General features: G+C 35.8%; 1 protein-coding gene across 5 annotated transcripts; it reads right to left on the bottom strand.

Annotated features, from left to right (window-relative positions):
• Positions 1-3,478: 3,478 nt before the first annotated feature.
• Positions 3,479-17,005, bottom strand: LOC132058795 (chorismate synthase 1, chloroplastic). 5 transcript variants are annotated; one of them, XM_059451143.1, is made up of 14 exons: positions 16,796-17,005; positions 14,602-14,754; positions 10,472-10,622; positions 10,191-10,267; positions 10,003-10,061; positions 9,350-9,433; positions 9,142-9,234; positions 8,760-8,840; positions 7,104-7,235; positions 6,886-6,988; positions 5,045-5,139; positions 4,901-4,966; positions 4,320-4,404; positions 3,479-4,031 (listed from the first exon to the last, which is right to left on the bottom strand). In XM_059451143.1, exons 2-14 carry the CDS (start codon positions 14,744-14,746, stop codon positions 3,883-3,885), a joined length of 1,320 nt encoding a protein of 439 aa, XP_059307126.1. In that variant the 5' UTR covers positions 14,747-14,754; positions 16,796-17,005; the 3' UTR covers positions 3,479-3,882. The 5 variants fall into 5 exon arrangements, with proteins under 5 accessions (XP_059307126.1, XP_059307125.1, XP_059307128.1 ...); XM_059451142.1 differs by lacking the exon at positions 16,796-17,005 and having other exon boundaries at positions 14,602-14,951; XM_059451145.1 differs by lacking the exons at positions 14,602-14,754; positions 16,796-17,005 and adding an exon at positions 12,623-12,879.
• Between the last annotated feature and the right edge of the window lie 3,910 nt (positions 17,006-20,915).

Here is a 20,915-nt window from a genome sequence, read left to right as displayed (position 1 = left end):
TTCTTTTAGCAACTAATCTAAGCAAACGTCTGTTAGATCTTAAAACTAAATGATGGAGCTTGCAAAAGGTTTCTTTGACACTTGAACCATTTTCAATATTGATGTCAAATTGGTCGGCCGATACACAAAGTATCTTTGAGTCCAAAGTATTTTGCCCTTTTGGCTTAATTTAGAAACTTTTTCTACCTTTGTTTTCTTAAAACAATTTCACCGAGTTAGGATCCCAAGATCATTCCATTTTCGGAATTTGGCCAAGTTCATTTTGGTCTTATATTGGTAATTCGATTGCTTTGTCTATTTGCTAACCATGTGTCATTTTATTCTCTTATTTTGCTAACTATGTAGTACTTCATATAATTATTTTAACCATTTTAATTAACATAAGTTTGGCCGGTAAACTGTAATTAACGGATTCTAATGGATGCCTAAGACCTTCCCATTAGGATATTTAGAACCCTTCCTAGAATTTATTAGGTTAGTAAGACCTTTAAAATTGGAGTTTATTTTAGGCATTTACTTAGTTAAAATAGGTTTCCTAATTCACCGTTAAAATAATTAGGTAGCGACTCCTTAAGTTAAATAATTAGGAATCATCAATCTGTTGTATACCGCTTTGACCCGGTTAAAATGGGGTATAACAGCTTGGCGACTCTGCTGGGGACTATTTAGGTTTTTAACCATAACAAACTTAGGTTAATTAACCTGTTGTGCCTCTTATGTGATTTTTTTTTAAAAAAAATTATGTGATAATTTTTGTTATTAGCTTTAACTATTTTTTTTATGTGAATTCTTGTAATTATGTGTTATTGCTCTCTTTAAAACTGTCATTCCACTCATATTTCCTCCAATTACGAAAAATTCACACTATCACACGTGCACGCGAGGTGTGTTTTGCGCACCCACAAATTTCTTTCAAAATCCCAAAATTTAGGAGCGTTGACATATGCGCGGGGTGTCCGAATTTTCGTGTGACCGCGTAGCCTTCTCACTCGAGTAGTCCGCTCGGGAACCTTGTGTCTAGTAAGCTAAATCTTAGAAAACTTAGGATAGAGCTACGCCACCAATTCCATTTAAGTCATCTATGCATAAACCTTAGGTGGGTCGGTCCTTGGTATCGACTCTACAACTAGGAAGCCGGCCAAATTATCGACGGGTTTCATAACCCAACAGCCAACAAGCATACTATGTGTAACGTGATAAGGATAGAAGGATCCAAGCCTAATCATGACATGCCGAGTTTGGAAATCATCTTTTTTTTTTTTTTTTTTTTTTTGTGGATGGATTTCGTCCCCCGAATTCCCGAGATTAAGATGGTCAGTGGCGTTCTAAGCAAGCTGAGAATATGGTGGGAAGATTTGGATCTTGGTAGTAGACTAGCTGTTATGAGGAGGTTGAGGTTCCTCACTTCACTGTTCCAGCTCACTCCCGGAAAACATGTGATCATTACTTCAATTTTGGGATCCAAATCGAGTTGTCTTCAAATTTAAGGACTTTGAACTCACACCCACATTGGAAAAAATCAGTTATTTCACTAATTTGAAATACCAAGGGAGAGGTCAGATTATCCCACACAGTCAATCAGGGAAGAAATTTCTCTGCTACTTGGGGTTGAAGAACACTAAAAAACTCCGATGCTTCGAGAATAATTGGGTCTCTTTGGATTACTTGTATGAGAGGTACGATTCTCAAGATGGTCACAAGCAGTTCACGAAGGAATTCTCATGCACTCTCGCCTATTGGCAAGTTAGACGTCCCATTGTATTTACTGTTGCCTTACTTGGGACTTTGGTGTTCCCGCGTGAATACGGGAAGATCAGTACTTGCATATGTTCCGTGGTTCGAGCACTTTTTGAAGGAGTTGATGGCATGCAACTCACTTTGGTTCCCATGATTTTAGCAGAAATACTTCGAGCTTTAGGAAACTGTAAATGAGGTGAAACAAATTTCTTTGAGGGTTGCAATCTTCTCCTACAAATTTGGGCAATGGAGCATCTTTACCAACGTCCGAATATGGCAGATATATGCCTCAGTAAATAAAAAAAAATTGCTTGTTTTTATGAAAGAATGAAACTGTTTGTATCTCCAGTCGGCACTAATGATTGGTATGAGTTCTTGATTTCCCGCACTGGTGATCAAATCCAATGGAAATACCCCTTGCGATCACGTACCACGGCCTACATAAGTGGTAGGAGACTTTACTATATCGAGTTTATTGGGTTGAAAGACCTTCAGCCATACGCTCTAATATGCCTACTCCGACAGTTCGGTCTAGATCAAGTAATCCCTCTCCGAGCTAATGTGAGTGGTTTTGAAAGACAAGCCATCATCCTTTGAGAAGACAACCAAACAAGGCCTTTACTTCATTAAGGATGGTTTTGTAATAAGCTAGTTAGTCTTCTTTAGCCTAGTAATATAAATACTACACTTAGTTATTTCATTAGGAAGTTTTTTAATGATGTTGAGATGAATACTCTTAAAAGAGTGATAATTTGTTTGGTGGTTTAGTGTAGTGCTAATCTAGTGATTAGTGAGAGTGATAGTTAATTATGATGGATTCCATTGTTGGCTATTGAACCCATTTTCCATTGATTTCATATGAGAGTTGTTCATTTGATTGACTCTTGATTGAGTTCAAATACTATAGGTTCCTTGATTGAATCCAATTGGGAGGGTTTAGGTTTAGTAGACTTATGTTTGCCCATAGATTCACTATCAAGTGGGTCTTGCTCCTATTCTTTCTCCTCATCTCAAATTCTTCACTTCTCATCCCTTAATTTCTTTATTATCTTTGTTTCCGCTTTTTTGTTGTTTGAATTTGTGTCTTCCACAAGCCGGATCGTATCAGTAAGAGAATCAACTAGCTGGACGATAAGAACTGAATAGTGAGGTCCTTTCGAGCCACTTTGTCACGGACAAAAGTGAATTTATTTTCACTTGCTTAGTACGAGCATGGAATACGTTGTTTGTAGACAAGTTGTCCCAACATTGTCGCACCATAGTATAGGAGGAGACTTGACAGGAACGTGGAGCTTAAATAGCAATGATCGAAGTCATGTAAGCTCAGCAATTGCATCAATGAGGGCTTTGTACTCAGATTCAGTGGACGATCACCCAACAGTTTGCTACAATTCTTAGAAGACCGGGATACTAGTGCATGATCGAGACAGATGGCGTACCCCCTATTGATTTTCAATCGTCTATAGAGCCAGCCCAATCAGAGTCTGTAAATGCTTGTTGATTGAGAGAGGACTTTGGAATGAGAAACCGAGAGTTGGCTCAATTTCGGCAAGAAGATGAAGATAAAGAAGCCAAGAACAAAATGGAATGATATTATTGTACAAATTTTATTTACTAATTGAAAAGTGATTCACTTTTTAATCCTTACTAAAGGGTGACTTAGTTTCAAACAACCACCACAAAAATGTACAGGTACACTTTACCCCTGAGAAGTGAGTTTAAACAAAGAATTGAACGACAATTGCTGAGACAACAAATTTATTTCATTAATTTTAAAAAATCATGAACAGATTCATACCGCTTACAATAACAATTTTACCCGGACTCATTAATCACAATTCTTTCAACGCCGAACAAAAGATAAGCAGGCGGAGAAGTACAAAGATACAACATGAGGTTTTAAATGAAACAAGAACCTAGATTGCCTAATCCATGGCACAAAACTTAATACATTGCTGTAACTTAAGAACATTGCCTATCCGTGAGAGATAAAGAGGCAAACAGGAGATATCTATATTCTCTAAACAGTAAGGGTTGATAAAACAGAAGGCCACAAGTAGTACACTCTTCAGCAGGAAACAAAAAAAATTTTAAGGATAGGTTTAGCAAGAAGTTGTTTCAAGGTACAAAGCTGCACTGCTCCGTTCAGAGGGTAAGCTCAGCTGACTCAGGTGTCGATGACTTCAAGGGTTCCTGTAGTTCAGGATTAATTGGGAACATCATACACTGTGCATACTGAGCCATTAACTGATCGACAAGCACCAGGGCTACCATTGCTTCAACCATTGGAACAGCTGTAGTATCACAAACATATTATCATTTCCAGGGGAAAAAAGAAAACAGAACAGAAAGAAGAGCAGGCTTGGAAGTTGCACAGCATAGCAGATGTCTTTTTTCTGGTTATGTTATCATTAAGTTATAAAGCTAACACATTTCAGCTTGTCCTAATAAAGGATAGGGATAAGTTGTCCAGATTCACAGGAAAGTCTAGATGTCTTCTATGTCTAGACAAGATAATAGTAGAGAGTTCAAAAAACTACCAAAACAAAGAATAACAGGCAAGTATTAGTTCAGAGACAAACCTCGGGGAACCACACAAGGATCATGGCGACCTCTAGCGATGAGTTCTGTGTCATGTTTGTCTCTCGTCACAGTTTGTTGCTTCCTCTGCATGAGAATTAAAATGAGATACTTTCTTTGAAAATGGTTATAAAATGAGATACTTCACCTACTTAAATATAGTCCTGAATTTAAATAATTGACCTAGTCAAATAAATCAGATATCAACTTATGAAAAGACTAGAATTTCTTGCAAGAAAATGGTAAACAAGAAGCTCAGTTTGACGAAAACATATACTCCCTCCATTTCAATTTATGTGAACCTATTTCCTTATTAGTCCGTGTCAAAAAGAATGACCTCTTTCTATATTTGGAAACAATTTACCTTTATGCAATGATTTATAGCCACACAAAATATATGTGACTCATTTTACACCACAAATTTAAAAGTCTTCTCTTCTTTCTTAAACTCCGTGCCCAGTCAAATAGGTTCACATAAATAAACCACGGAGTAAGGTGCTAGAGAAGTACAAATACATCATCCTGCACCGCGAAGGACTAAAAAGAAATGAACGGATGGAAGACAGAGGGAGAGAGTTCTCACAGAAATAGTTGAAGTTGGCTTGAAAGCTATTCTCATATTGATAACTTCCCCATTTGATATACCGCCCTGCAAATTAAAAGTAATACAATTAAAAATTTTGCTCCTCTCAATAGATATACCTACAGAATACTGGACAAAGTGTACCTGGATACCACCAGATCTGTTGGATCTTGTCCTGATTCGGCCCTGCTCGTCCATATAGAATTCGTCATTATGCTCGCTACCAGTCATGAATGTGCCTTTATTTTCACCAAAAGAAAATATTTATTTTAGATTTCTATCAGAGGACGTAGCAACAATTAAGGGCATTTATGAGTTATTGAATAGGCCAGAAGTACTTTAACAGCTTGTTTGGATGGTTGTTAACAATTGTATTGTATTATATAATACAATGTTTGTTTTTTAGTTACTTAAATTTTATTGTATCGTATCGTTAAATTCATTGTTACGTAACGACGAAAGTCCCATTTTGTGTAATGAACGATTTGGTGACATCGCGTCGTTACCTATTTTTCCCCTCATTTTGCCTTTGCTTATTATCTAATAATCCTATTTTATCCTTTACCCTACCTTGTTATAATAGCTTTAACCCGTATCCTACTTTTATTTGGGTTTATCCTTTAGATCACTGATGTGAACAACGGAAAACGATACAATCTATCCAAATGTTGTATTAATCAAAACAATACAGTACAATACAATACAATACATTATGAAACGATATGTGACAACCATCCAAACAAGTTGTTAGGGGTCATTTGGTTGTTGGTTAGGAAGGGAGTTATTCATGTATTAAAACTAGCATAGCTAATACCACATTTGGTAGCATTTTAGTTGCATTGTATTAAATTCAACACACCAAGTATGGTGTTTGGTTATCATTTTACAATCTTACATAAATAAATAAAACAAGTATAAGTTATCAGCCAATTTATACATCATCTTATGCGGGGTAAAAGATGGAATAACTAATACAGGGATTGGTAATTCATCGATAAAACAACTCAGATGACAAATTTAACCTCTATCACTCAACAGTCAAATATATGGCTTTTATTGCAGTGCTTTCACGTGCCAACTATCTACCTTGCCTTGCCTCATTTTTAAACATCAAACATTTTACCATGATGCATTGTAAACAAACATTTTATTTTTAAAATATATAATGTATATTAATTTCTAATACAACAAACCAAATATCCAAAGAAATAGTTCATGCAATGTAATCTGTGTATAAATATTACCTGCATTACTTATTCCTGAATAACTAACCCTGCATAACTCTAACCAGCAACCAAACGACCCCTTAAAATCTACGGTTCAGAACTGATACGCCAACCGCTAATGCTATCCCCACCAACCGAAAAGTCAATTGACAGTGAATAAAGTAGGAAATGTCAGTAATACCTTTATCTGCACCCCCTTCTCCCCCGTATGGCCAGATCAGCAACCAACACACTCTGGGCAGTCTAGACCTAACCTGAGTCCAGCATGCTTTAAGGATCCAAAACACTGTTTTTAAAAGTCCCAATTACCTACTTCAAGCCTAAAAGCATTACCCTTCCTGTTCTGTTGACAATCATAAAAGCTATTTCACCATCACCTAGCCATCATTCAGAGGAACAAGTCTTTAAGATTCTTGTCTGCATCTTTTGTCAAATAACATCTTAAGCTTGAGGGTACAGCAGCTTACTGAATTTCTACAGAAGTCAGTGACCCATATGATAAACTTAGAGCAGATGCCACTTAGAGAACTTTTAGTGTCATCCATTATTGGACATTTTGACAGCAGCTGCTAAATGATTACTTCTGTGCTACTAGTTCTATAATATAATTCTTGAAGAAGTTCAAGTCAGTTGAAAAATCACCCATTTAAGAACATCTTGATGAATATTTATCAGGTTAGGACCTTGCTAACATACCAAGGCCTTCAGTGATAAAGTTAAGCTACACCCTGTAGAAACAGTGAAGTAAAGATGATGTACCTGCGAAGCCACTTCCGAACTCAAAACCCTTTGTTGCAGGTAATGACATGCAAGCTTTAGCTAGCTCAGCTTCAAGTTTATCGAAGACTGGTGTACCAAGACCCTAGTAAAAATTATCAAATTCTCACGCACGTATTTCTCAATTTGAGATGAAACTTTATGTTAGTTACCAAAAGGTGCAGATATAAATATCTGCAACAAACACAGAAATAGCTTACCCGTGGGAGATTTCTAACAATGCAAGTTACAACACCACCAACAGAGTCCCCTCTCACTCGTACAGCATCAATGGCAGCAATCATCTTCTCTGCATATTCTGGATCGGGGCATCGGGCAATATTGCTTTCTATCTGGTATTATAAATAATTACCAAAAACAATTACAAGTTTCATCAGCACGAAAAACATCAAACAATCAAGTAGATCAGACATGCTGGAGAAAAATCTCAGATAACTAGGAAGTTCATAAAAAGACTATTATTGATGAATTAGGATAGCCACAAAATAGAAGCATAAAAGGTCTTTTAAATTTTTTGCCTACTAAGCCAGAAACATTGTGCCCTTACATATGCTAAAAGCAGTCTGTATCAGCTAAAAAGGTTAGTGTCCATCACCACAGGCACAAACCTATACTATTATCGCATTGGCAGCTGCTACAATCTCACTCAGCTTTTAACTGGATGAGGAATAATTTATAATCTTGTGTTAACTTTAATGTAGCCTTGATCAACCAAAAACAACAACAACAACCCAGTGAAATCCCACAACGTGGGGTCTGGGGAGGGTAGAGTGTACACAGACCTTACTCCTACCAAAGTAGGACGGCTGTTTCCGGAAGACCTTCGGCTCAATAGAAAGCATAAAAAGAGGTCAGATAAGGCCAAGAAATTCAAAGCGATATGGAAATGAAAATAACGAAAGCGACTAAGCCATGATGAAGCAGTTTGCAAAGGGACAGTAGCTACCACAGATAAAATAAGATAATCAAAGTACAGGAAATAACATATAGTAGCAGAAATCAAAGCACAAGAAACTATAGCGCGATAATGCGACTACTAATATGAAAGGATAAACGAGACTATCTACTAGCCTTCTACCCTAATCAAGGCACAAAAAGAGGTTAGAAAATAAACTTTGACATGTCCCAGCCTAGACAAACCATTTGAGTCTATACAAACTCACAAGATTAAATGAAAATTTGTCAAATTAGTTGAACCAAATGCCCTTTCACCGGATAAGTAGTAGAGTCTCCTCTTTCTTACCCCAAGGATTGGTCAAACAGAGGTAAACAAGACCAGATCCTATGAGAAGAAAACTTTCCCACTTCCCCAAAGAAAAGCTTTGATGAAATGCAGATGCTTAGGAGTTAATTTTACATCGGAGTTCGATATAGTGAGAAACTATCGTGGCAAGGAGACACGAGTGTCGCACTCTAAAGGGAATAATAAATAAAACACAGAACATTATTGATCAGAGTTACCCATGTTGTCTTATGGTAAATGCATCCAACTTAAATCAAGAGATTGTCCACTCAACTTTTCAGTTCAAAGTTTAATAAAGTGAAATTATTTTCATTTGTCAAATAAAATGATATCCAACAGGCAAGTTCATCCTTCCCTCAGAACCAATAAAGGATGAACTTTATGATAAAATGAAACATAGTCACTAAAAGATGCAACTGTGGATAAGAGAGATTGATAAATAATATATCAAATTCATTTCTTCAAGAACCTAAGAAGATTCGCAACTGAAACCAACTGTCACACGATGGTGTCAAAACTATTCTATAACCTGCCGCAACATGAATTCATTCCTCATCTTTCTTATTTTCAGTAAGAATATTAAATTGAAATACATTTTTGATGTGACATATACCTGCTCTAGAGTCAAAGTCTGATGATCAATTGAATCCTCAGGAAGTACAACTTGGTGAACTTGAGAAACATAAGCAAGAACCTGCAGTATGGAATATATGAGTTAAAAAGCTATGTTCTTCCCTGTAAAGAAAGGAGACTGGCCAAATATTTAATGGGTTATTAATCCCAAAAGTTAGCTGAAACTAAAGGTTCTGAATCTTTAGTTTGAGAAGAGAAGGGACGTGGGCGAGGTTTGAATGGATTGAAATGCCTCTAATATCACCGTTGCGGAGCTTTGTTATTCCAAAATGAGCGCCAGAGAAGTTTTTACACATTGATTTGATATAATAGTAAATACAGCTAAATTTTAGATATAAGCTCTTAAACCAACAGAGTGATACCTGAGTTCCAGAATAAAGTTTGAGAATTTTCTTAGCAACTGCTCCAGCGGCAACTCTCCCAATGGTCTCTCTGGCTGATGATCTACCACCCCCCTACATGAAGACGCCAGTAATAAGAACTTAAGAAATAATAAGAGCTGGGAGTAAAGAAAACTAAACATATTAGGATATCTAAAGATATTTATAATTAGATTTATCTGGAAATTACCTGTACAGATCTAACTCCATACTTGAAGTCATAAGTGGCATCTGCATGAGATGGCCTGTAAGCAAGCGACATTTCACTATAGTCCTGGTAATCCAACAGAAAATTTGGCGTCAATTGGCAAAAGCTCAAATACAATTAACATACTAAATGTACTCAGAGCAGGCTGAAAATTTGCTTTTTCCCTCCAAATTATTCTTGGATTTAACTGGACATTGTGCGAAATTCATATACTTCAGATTTTAACTTGAAAATTTTATGATTAAAGCACAAGTAAGTTCACATAGCATTTGCATATCCTTTTGACTCTCATTCACAAATTCCACCACTGAATGAAGGCAACAGACGCTTGACTCATCACCATGATGTCTCTGCATTGTGCCCGCATAAAAATTAATTTGACGAGTCAAGAATAGTTATGACTCATCTCCGAACATAGTCAGCTATATGAAATTGCCAAGCAAGATAAACCTAAGCTTAACATAGATACTTGTGTTCATCCCGATGAAGTAATGCATACAAAAGCAACAAACTGACAATGAGAGTTGAATAGAGTAGTGGAATCTACAATCATTTTAAGAGCTAAATTCTCTGGTTCATTTTCCTTTTGTTAGTTGACACACAGAAAGTCTCAAGAAGGTAAAAACCATACTTACATTTCCTCTCTGATCAGTGTTAGGTACTTCAACTTTGATTGGGGATCCAGTAGTCAGCCCTGCAATTAATGAGTGCCCGATACTGAGTTCAAAAGAATTATAAACACCAATGGCTTAGTCCATGAGAGCCAAATGATAGAATACAAAAAGAATAAAAAGGTTACAACAAACTAGATCAGAAAACTAACCATCTGCAGTGCCTGATGATATTTTGCAAGTGTCAGTCTCTTTCCTTGGTGTGGTAATCCGGCTTTGACCTGGCCTCCTGGATGACAAAGTTTTGTAAGCAATTTAAAGCGAGACAAAAATAATGAAACCTTAATAATCCCAAAGACTGCTAGTTCAATTAGCTTTTTTCTAGATTAGACTGCAAAAATGTCAAAAGATTCTCCTGGTATGATGTTGCTATCAAGCTGATACTGGTGACGTTAAACCCATAGAAAAATAGCTGGAGTAAGGAAGGAAATACCTTCGGTCAAGGTCCACCTGCATATCAGATTCAGAAAGTGGGAGACGGGGGGGACATCCATCAATAATACAACCAACTCCACCACCATGAGATTCTCCAAAAGTTGTAACACGGAAGTAATTTCCATATGTACTACCAGCAGCCTGTATCTCTGCGGGTACACAAGCAGAAAGAATTAAGTTTCTAACCAACTTTAACTCTACTTAGAAGCAAGTAAGTCAAGGAAGGCAAAGGATATTTTTTGTCTTTCCACGTGGCAAAGGACAACAATTGCCAAAGAATATCGGTATTATCTGTGTTCCCAACTGCACCTTATCAACTTCCTTTAACAAGAATAATATTCTCTAGAGAACATGGACAAATATTAGCAAATAACCAAGTAGTGCTTTAATCAGATAATAGACATACTTATAGGCCTCTTTAAGGTCATTCAAGTGCAAGTCTTTAACAAGAATGCACATAATTTCCAATTCATTAGCTCCCAGGACTAGAAAATTTCAGCTGAAAAGCAATATAAACAGAGAGAACTTTTCTCCTGAATCCGATAATTTTTCACTTTATCTTCTCTTTATGTTTCTTGTTTCTGGCACGACGAAACTTAATAAATGAATGCAAGAAAATGAGGTGTAAAATAAGGCAGAGCGCAAGTATTAGTCAGACTAGGACCATAAAATGAGAGTAGAAGTGCCCATACAATTATAAGTGACATACTACATTTCGCGAGAGCATGAACCCAAAGCTTTTAAGTTGGCATCCTAACCTTACCACTTCACATAGTCCATAGGCAAATAAAGGCTACATACGTGTGAGTACTAAATCGGTACTATAACACTAGCCCGACTCAGGAATTCGTTTCTATTGAATCCACCAAGTAAAGGCCAAACAACTAAAAAGTAGGGTCTACCATATCCAAGCAGAGACATTTATTAGAATCAAAATCCTTTTGCTTCAGTTTTTATTTTGTGTCTGCATGACGTAAGAAAAATACTCCCTCAGTTCCAATTTGAGTGGCTTACTTTCCTTTTTGGTTTGTCCCAACAAGAGTGCCTCTTTTTTTATTTAGTAAGTTGACAATTCAAACATCCTAGATGACAAGTTTATAACCACAAGATTTAAAGGACATTTTAGTACATTATACACATCTTTAATTTAGGACCACAAGATTCAAAAGTTTCTCTGTATTTCTTAACTCCGTGTCTAGTCAAACTAAGACACTTAAATTGGGACGGACGGAGTAAATATATATACATTTAAACAAGTTTCTGCTTTTCATGAAATTATTGTCATTATTATTATTATTCTCATTTACTCTATCAACAAGGACAATGAGATTAATCAAGTCAACATAGTCAACCTCATAACTAAAAATATAAAAAGTCAAATGTAAGAGTGTTTGGACGGGCTTATGTATATAAGCCAAAAGCCATAAGCTAGAAATCCTACCTTATGGCTTTTGACTTATTTTTGTTAATTTGGCTTAAACAAACAAGTGCTTAAAAGCACTTTTTTATCATACCAAAAACTACAAAAGTGCTTAAAAGCACCTTAAATAAGTCAATCCAAACAGGCTCTAAATCGTAAAATAATTTTCAACACCATCTTTGAAACAAGGAAAAGGTTCTTATTTCCAGTTAAACTACACCACATTAAAGATAATAATACAGAAACCAATGCAGAAATACAATTATAACTAAACCGAAGCAGAACTACAACGTAACTAATCTTGTATACATAAATCAAGCTTACTGCTTTCGATGATAAATAGAAACAAAGAGATACTCCCTCCGTTTCAATTTGTTTGCCTTACTTTACTTTTTAGTCCGTTTAAAAAAGGATGCATCTTTCCCTTTTTTGCAACTCTTTAATTCCAACTTTCCACATGACATGTTTAAAACCACATTATTAAAGTGCATTTTGGTAAATTTTACGTATCTTTAATTAACAAAGACTAGATTCAAAAGTCTTGTACGTGTTCTTAAATTCCGTGCTAGACAAAAAAATTAAAACGGATGGAGTAAATGAATCAAAATTAAACATATGTATAAGCCCAATTAAAGAATAATAAACCTATAACTAAAAAACATACTTCAATTATCAAGATGAATTAGCAAATTCCTGAATTCAGAAAAAATGGATACATTTGCAAAATACCTAGGCGTTTGGGGTGTGAAGGACGAGATACGATATGAATGTTGGAAGAAGAGAGGTTAGAAGGTAACTGAACAGATCCGATATCCGATGGAGCTCCCAGAAATTGTTTGGTAGGTACAAATGACGCCATTTTGACCTCTCTCCTTTGCAAAATTTGGTGGGTGGAAATGGGTTGTTATGTATGTAAGAAATTGAAGGTGTTTTTGTTGTATATATGTGGGCAACGGCTGCTACGCGATATTGGGTAGGTGAGAGAGAGAACAATGGTGTTGGGTGAAGATGGGGTCTCCCACTCGTTACTACCTACTCATCCAACAAATTGTAAAAAATATTTTGAATCAAAATACTCTAATAAAAGAAAGTTACCCATAGCGCAGTATTTTATTGCACTATAAGACTAACAAGAACCATTAAGTCTTTATAGCAAGAATATTTTTCTTGCGTTATAGAAAAAATTATTTCTATAATGCAAGTAAAATCTTTGCGTTATAAATTATCAAAAAAATTTCTATAACACAGTAAAATATTGCGTTATATAAACAGTACAAAAAAAAATTGGTCAACTTTATTTTTTCCAACACTTAGTGTTATTTTCCATACTTTGACCAATAAGTAGTCGTGTGTCAAAATTCCGAAATGTCAATATTTTATATAGAACTTGATTATTTTTTTTACGTACAATAATGTAGGCTTAATACATCAAGGATACGTAAACGTTCGGATCGTCATTTTAGGGTTTGAAAAGGTGCCCGAAGTAAGTTTTATTTGAAAAAACTTAGTGTTTTTCCATACTTTGACCAATGATTAGTTGTATGTCAAGACTCCAAAACGTCAATATTTTATATAGAATCTGATATTTTTTCTACGTATAATAATGTAGGTCCAATACATCAATGATACGTAGATGTTCGGATCGTCATTTTAGGGGTTGAAAAGGTGTCCGAAGTAAGTTTTGTTTGAAAAAACTTAGTGTTTTTTTCATACTTTGACCAATGATTAGTCGTGTGTCAAGACTCCAAAACGTCAATATTTTATATAACACGATATTTTTTCGCGTACAATAATGTAGGTTCAATACATCAAGGATACGTAGACGTTCGGATAGTCATTTTAGGGGTTGAAAAGGTACCCGAAGTAAGTTTTGTTTGAAAACTTTAGGGTGTTTTATTTTTTAAGATTTTGATTTAAGCGTGTTATTTTTTAATCAAGACATAACTTTATTTTGAATATAAATATAATTCTAAAAAATATAGGGACAAAAACTAGTTGTAAAGTCGTCAAACTTTAGATGGTCATAACTTTGCGCTCGGACGTCCGTTTTACGCGTTTTTTCTTTTGAACTTGCGTATTTTTTCGAGATCTATGCGGACAAACAATCAATCCAAACAGGGTCTAAATCGTAAAATAATTTTCAACACCATCTTTGAAACAAGGAAAAGGTCCTTATTTCAGTTAAACTACACCACATTAAAGATAATAATACGAAAACCAATGCAGAAATACAATTATAACTAAACCGAAGCGAACTACAACGTAACTAATCTTGTATACATAAATCAAGCTATCGTTTTCGATGATAAATAGAAACAAAGAGATACTCCCTGCGTTTCAATTTGTTTGCCTTACTTTACTTTTTAGTCCGTTTAAAAAAGGATGCATCTTTCCCTTTTTTGCAACTCTTTAATTCCAACTTTTCACATGACATGTTTAAAACCACATTATCAAAGTGCATTTTGGTAAATTTTACGTATCTTTAATTAACAAAGACAAGATTCAAAAGTCTTCTACGTGTTCTTAAATTCCATGCTAAGTCAACACTACAAAAAAATTAAACGGATGGAGTAAATGAATCAAAATTAAACAGATGTATAAGACCAATTAAAGAATAATAAACCTATAACTAAAAAACATACTTCAATTATCAAGATGAATTAGCAAATTCTGAATTGAAGTAAAAAATGGATACATTTGCAAAATACCTAGGCGTTTGGGGTGTGAAGGACGAGATATGATATGAATGTTGGAAGAAGAGAGGTTAGAAGGTAACTGAACAGATCCAATACGAGAGGATCCGATATCCGATGGAGCTCCCAGAAATTGTTTGGCAGGTACAAATAATGCCATTTTGACCTCTCTCCATTGCAAAATTTGGTGGGTGGAAATGGGTTGTTATGTATGTAAGAAATTGAAGGTGTTGTATATATGTGGGCAATGGCTGCTACGCGTATTGGGTAGGTGAGAGAGAGAACAATGGTGTTGGGTGAAGATGGGATCCTCCCAGTCGTTATTACCGACTCATCCAACGTCACCCCTCTGCAAATTGTGGTGTGGTGCTTCTACGAAGAGTGCGGAACCAAAATGCTCCCAAAAAAAATATTTGAACCAAAATACCCCAATAAAAAAAAAAGTTACCAAAGTACCCATAGCGCAGTATTTTCTTTGCGTTATAGAAAAAAAATTTTTTTTTTTGGTACTTCTATAACGCAGTAAAATACTGCGTTATAGAAGTACCCAAAAAAAAAAAATTCAATAACGCAGAAAAATACTGCGTTATATAAACAGTACAAAAAAAATTGGCCAACTTTATTTTTTGCAACACTTAGTGTTATTTTCCATACTTTGACCAATAATTAGTCGTGTGTCAAGATTCCGAAACGTCAATATTTTATATAGAACTTGATATTTTTTTTCTGCGTACAATAATGTAGGCTTAATACATCAAGGATACGTAAACGTTCGGATCGTCATTTTAGGGGTTGAAAAGGTGCCCGAAGTAAGTTTTGTTTTAAAAAACTTAGTCTTTTTTTCATACTTTTACCAATGATTAGTCGTGTGTCAAGACTCCGAAACGTCAATATTTTATATAGAACCTGATATTTTTTTCTGCGTACAATAATGTAGGTCCAATACATCAAGGATACGCAGACGTTCGGATCGTCATTTTAGGGGTTGAAAAGGTGTCCGAAGTAAGTTTTGTTTGAAAAAACTTAGTGTTTTTTCCATACTTTGACCAATGATTAGTCGTGTGTCAAGACTCCGAAACGTCAATATTTTATATAGAACCTGATATATTTTTTTGCGTACAATAATGTAGGCTCAATAATCAAGGATATGTAGACGTTCGGATAGTCATTTTAGGGGTTGAAAAGGTACCCGAAGTAAGTTTTGTTTGGAAACTTTAGGGTGTTTTATTTTTAAGATTTTGATTTATTCATGTTATTTTTTAATCAAGACATAACTTTATTTTGAATATAAATATAATTCTAAAAAATATAGGGACAAAAACTAGTTGTAAAGTCGTCAAACTTTAGATGGTCATAACTTTGCGCTCGGACGTCCGTTTTACGCGTTTTTTCTTTTGAACTTGCGTATTTTTTTGAGATCTAAACGGACAAACAGTCAATCCAAGCAGGCTCTAAATCGTAAAATAATTTTCAACACCATCTTTGAAACGAGGAAAAGGTTCTTATTTGCAGTTAAACTACACCACATCAAAGATAATAATACAGAAACCAATGCAGAAATACAATTATAACTAAACCGAAGCAGAACTACAACGTAACTAATCTTGTATACATAAATCAAGCTTACTGCTTTCGATGATAAATAGAAACAAAGAGATAATCCCTCCGTTTCAATTTGTTTGCTTTACTTTACTTTTTAGTCCGTTTCAAAGCGGATGCATCTTTCCCTCTTCTGCAATTCTTTAATTCCAACTTTCCGCATGACATATTTAAAACCACATTATTAAAGTGCATTTTGGTAAATTTTACGTATCTTTAGTTAACAAAGACAAGATTCAAAAGTCTTCTATCTGTTCTTAAATTTCGTGCTAAGTCAACACTAGACAAAAAAAATTAAAACGGATGGAGTAAATGAATCAAAATTAAACATATGTATAAGCCCAATTAAAGAATAATAAACCTATAACTAAAAAACATACTTCAATTATCAAGATGAATTAGCGAATTCCTGAATTCACATAAACAAGGAGAAAAAATGGATACATTTGCAAAATACCTAGGCGTTTGGGGTGTGAAGGGCGAGATATGATATGAATGTTGGAAGAAGAGAGGTTAGAAGGTAAGCGAACGCGGATCAATACGAGAGGATCCGATATCAGGATGGAGCTCCCAGAAATTGTTTGGTAGGTACAAATGACGCCATTTTGACCTCTCTCCTTTGCAAAATTTGGTGGGTGGAAATGGGTTGTTATGTATGTAAGAAATTGAAGGTGTTGTATATATATATGTGGGCAATGGCTGCTACGCGATATTGGGTAGGTGAGAGAGAGAACAATGGTGTTGGGTGAAGATGGGGTCCTCCCAATCGTTACTACCTACTCATCCAACGTCACCCCTTTGCAAATTGTGGTGTGGTGCTTCTACGAATAGTGCGGACAAAATGCCCCCAAAAAAATTATTTTGAACCAAAATACCCTAATAAAAAAATTATCAAAGTACCCATAGCGCAGTATTTTACTGCGCTATAGCACTAACGGAGACAGAGTCGTTAAGTGCTATAGCGCAATATTTTACTGCGTTATAGAAAAAAATTATTTCTATAACGCAGTAAAATACTGCGTTATACAAGTACCAAAAAAAAAATTCTATAACGCAGTAAAATACTGCGTTCCGAATTCCCTCCATCATCCAAGTAAGGCCGTAAAACTCGAGACTAGTTAGCACATCATGGTAGCTTCTATTTCTATCATGTTGGTGGTCTTGTGGCCTTAAATAAAAGTGTTGTGGTTGAGGTCTTGGACTATATAAGGTATGTTTTCCATATAAGCTTTGATATCAAATGGTTCTTGAAGGATTTTAATAGTTTTAGGTTAAGGAAATTGTGATATAAATATTACATATTTGCATGTCGGTGTTGTTGACTTGGGGTCTGATTTGAAGGAGGTTTTGGGATGGATTTACTTATGCTTTGACTTGTAGTTCTTGATTCTGTTGCTATTGTTATTTGTATTGATGTTTGGGCTTGATTTGGAGTTGGTTTTGAGTGGAAATTATAGGAGAAATGCTGCCCGAATTCCGTTAACTTAAGAACTAGTTTAAACTTGGATTATGAGTTTGCCTTTAACCTAATTATGTGGTAAACGGTCTTGAATGTGGATTAGTGAACTCAAAAAGATAGGCGTTGAGTAATAAGGAGATAACGAGGTACGTTAAGGCTGTCCCTTTCTTTCCAAAGGCATGAATCTGTTATACATGATATCCACAATACCCTTACTCCTGAAAATGCTAGCAACTCATGATACTCAAGGTTTTTATGATATGAAAGATAAATGTTTTCTATGATGAGAATGATCCATTTCTAGAGATTCCAAATCTTATGGTTTTGATGTCATTATGAGATTATTGAGCTTGTTTCATGATTATTGATTTTATTCATTGTTGTTGATCTCACCTTCTAATAGTTGTTCCTTCAAGGTGAGATATAGTGATGATGATGATTCCATAATGATACATCGGAGGTTACCGACCTTATGTCACTCCGATAGAGTTGTAGCTTTTATTTGGGATCTTGTGCATGCTTTATATATATATATATATATATATATATATATATATATATATATATATATATATATATATATATATATATATATGTATTTTATCACACCGTGCCGTTGCTATGGTCGGTCGGGCAGGCGCGTAGATGTGCACACCACTGCAGTGGGCAGGTTATGATATCGTCCCGAACACAGGATGATGATGTGATAATGATAACACCATGCCTATATGGCTGGGCAGTATACATGATGAGATGATGCTAACACCGCGCCTATATGGCCGGAAATTATACTATATATATGTATGTATAAGATGTTTTTAAAATTTGAGCATGCATGACGTCCGCCTTAAGAGGCATTCAGATGTACAGAGTTATACATATATTTTTAGCTATACAGTCATACTGATGCAGACAGATATACAGATTGACTCTCATGTCATAGATTCCTTTCATGATTCTTGTGTATATGTTATTTTCATGCCTTACATACTAGGTACATTATTCGTACTGACATCTTTTTTCTTTTGGACGTTGTGTTCATGCCTACAGGTAGATAAGGAGACAGTTCAGATCCATAGGTTGCCATCTCGGCGTTGGTACAAAGACTCCATTTGTTAAGTCACAGTCCACGGTATGGTTTTATGTACAAATGGGTATGGCGGGGTCTATCCGTCCTTATTATGTTATGATTCCGGTAGAGGCTCGTAGACAGATATGTACGGTTAGATGTCTGGTGACCTTCTAGGTCCCTCTTATGTTGTATCATTATTTAGTAGCCTTGTTGGCTCGAGTACTTGAGACCAGCTTGCTGATGTATATATGTATATATATTTTGGGCTTGTGTCCCTTACAGTTATGTCATGTAATAGTTAGTATTATGGCCCACTCAGGTATGGATATGAGATGCATGTACGTATTGTGGTGCTCGGTAGGTTAGCTTCGAGTGCCCGTCATGGGCCTTTGGTTGGGTCGTGACAGAAGTGGTATCAGAGTAGTTCGTCCTAGGGTTCGTCTACGAGCCGTGTCCAGTAGAGTCTTGTTTATGGGTGTGAAGTGTGCCACATTTATAAACAGGAGGCTGCAGGGCATTTAGGATAGTTTTCTTTCTTTCTCAGTCTAGATCGTCTTTGTAGAGCCAAGTCGTAGGATATGAATTTCCTAACTCTAACTCTGATTGTTTTTCGGTACGAGAGATGATTTCTACAGGAAAAGAGATGAGTGGTTCGGGGGCTCCAGAGATAAGTTCTTCTTATAAGACCGACCCATCTAAGGATATATCTTCTATGGAGGCGGTCGTCGAGAGGTCGGGGAAGAATCGGCGGAACGAGGGTGAGGAACCAACATATAATGGGAGCCAATCTTCAGGTCTCATATTATGATAGGTTATTTAATGAAGCAGGTCCTTTTGTGAGGCTGGAGAGGTTACAGACGGGAGAACTAAGTAGCCAAAGTTTAATGGTATTCGCAAAATAGGGATCTAATAATAACGATGGTCAAGCTAACAAGATTAGTATAAATGGTACGTTTATGAAGAATTTAAGCGTTGTTGAGCAACCTATGGATGGGAAACAGAAGGGAGAACCTCCTTATTTACCGTTAGATCGATTTATGCTAGATCAAAGCTCCAGAATAGGATCAAGGTAAGGGTTCCCTATAACATTGTGTTAATAGTGATAACGAAATGCATAATTGATTGATTAACTAAGAAAAGGAGTAAAGGAACGTATGCAGAAAGAACGTTTTATAAGCATATGCAATTTTTGCTTAAGAGGATTGATTAACGAAGGGTTTAGAAAGTAAATTTGATGTTTTGTAAAAAGGATGCCCAGATATGGCATATGAAGCGAGCGTTAGTCTTATATCCTTTTCATACCAATAGCCCTGTGTTGCTGAGTTATGTATCATATGTATTTTTATGGGTAGCCCTGTGAGACATTAGATGTATTTTATAGGCTGTGTGCAGGTTTAGGATAGTAAGAATTAAAAATGAAACTCTGCCAAACTTTCTCCAAAATTTAAGTTATTTGAGTATATGTGTGTCTTTGCAAAGGTAAGATGTTGTGATAGACCAAAGAAGTTTAGTAATGAGTGATTCGAAGAAAAGTTAGCAATGACCCTATGTGAGAAGGGATAAACAGTAAGATAGCACTATATGTTAGTGAGGAAGCAGATATAGAAGTACTAGAAATAATTGACATGTTCCCTACGAGTAGAAATTAAAGGAAGACCCAAATATTTAAGAAAGGTCAAGGAAGGCAAGTTGTTTCAAAGGCAGTTTTCTGATCCATATATATATGAGTCGCATTGGTCTCGAGTACTAAGATTTATCTCCGAGCTTTCAAGGTGTTGAGTATGTTATTTCATGTGTACCAAGGTATGAGCTCATGATTATTAAGTTACGAAAGGGTTAGAGATTAAACGAATCGGAATGATCTGAGGTTGCAGGGGTGTGCAACTCGATGGGTAGAAAGATGGACCGTCGAGCAGAACGACGTCCCATCGAATCACCACCGTCGATCTAACTTGGCCTCTGACCAAGGATGCACAATGGCAGTGCAACAGGACGATACCGTTGAATAACGACGGTCCGTCGATGTACACCGTCAAAGTGAGGCAGTGGTTGAGCTTTTGAGATGTTATATATTGACCTCCATATTTTGTTAAGATACAAGGCGGAATTGGTATGCATATATACGTATAGTATGAGTACAGGTTAGCAGATCAGAGATAGATTCATTGTGGTCGACTAAAGTTTATATTTTTGATAGAC

Source organism: Lycium ferocissimum, chromosome 6, assembly GCF_029784015.1.
Source record: "Lycium ferocissimum isolate CSIRO_LF1 chromosome 6, AGI_CSIRO_Lferr_CH_V1, whole genome shotgun sequence".
Taxonomy (NCBI): domain Eukaryota; kingdom Viridiplantae; phylum Streptophyta; class Magnoliopsida; order Solanales; family Solanaceae; genus Lycium; species Lycium ferocissimum.
The sequence above is the reverse complement of the archived record's forward strand: the minus strand, read 5'-3'. Positions and strand labels throughout refer to the sequence as shown.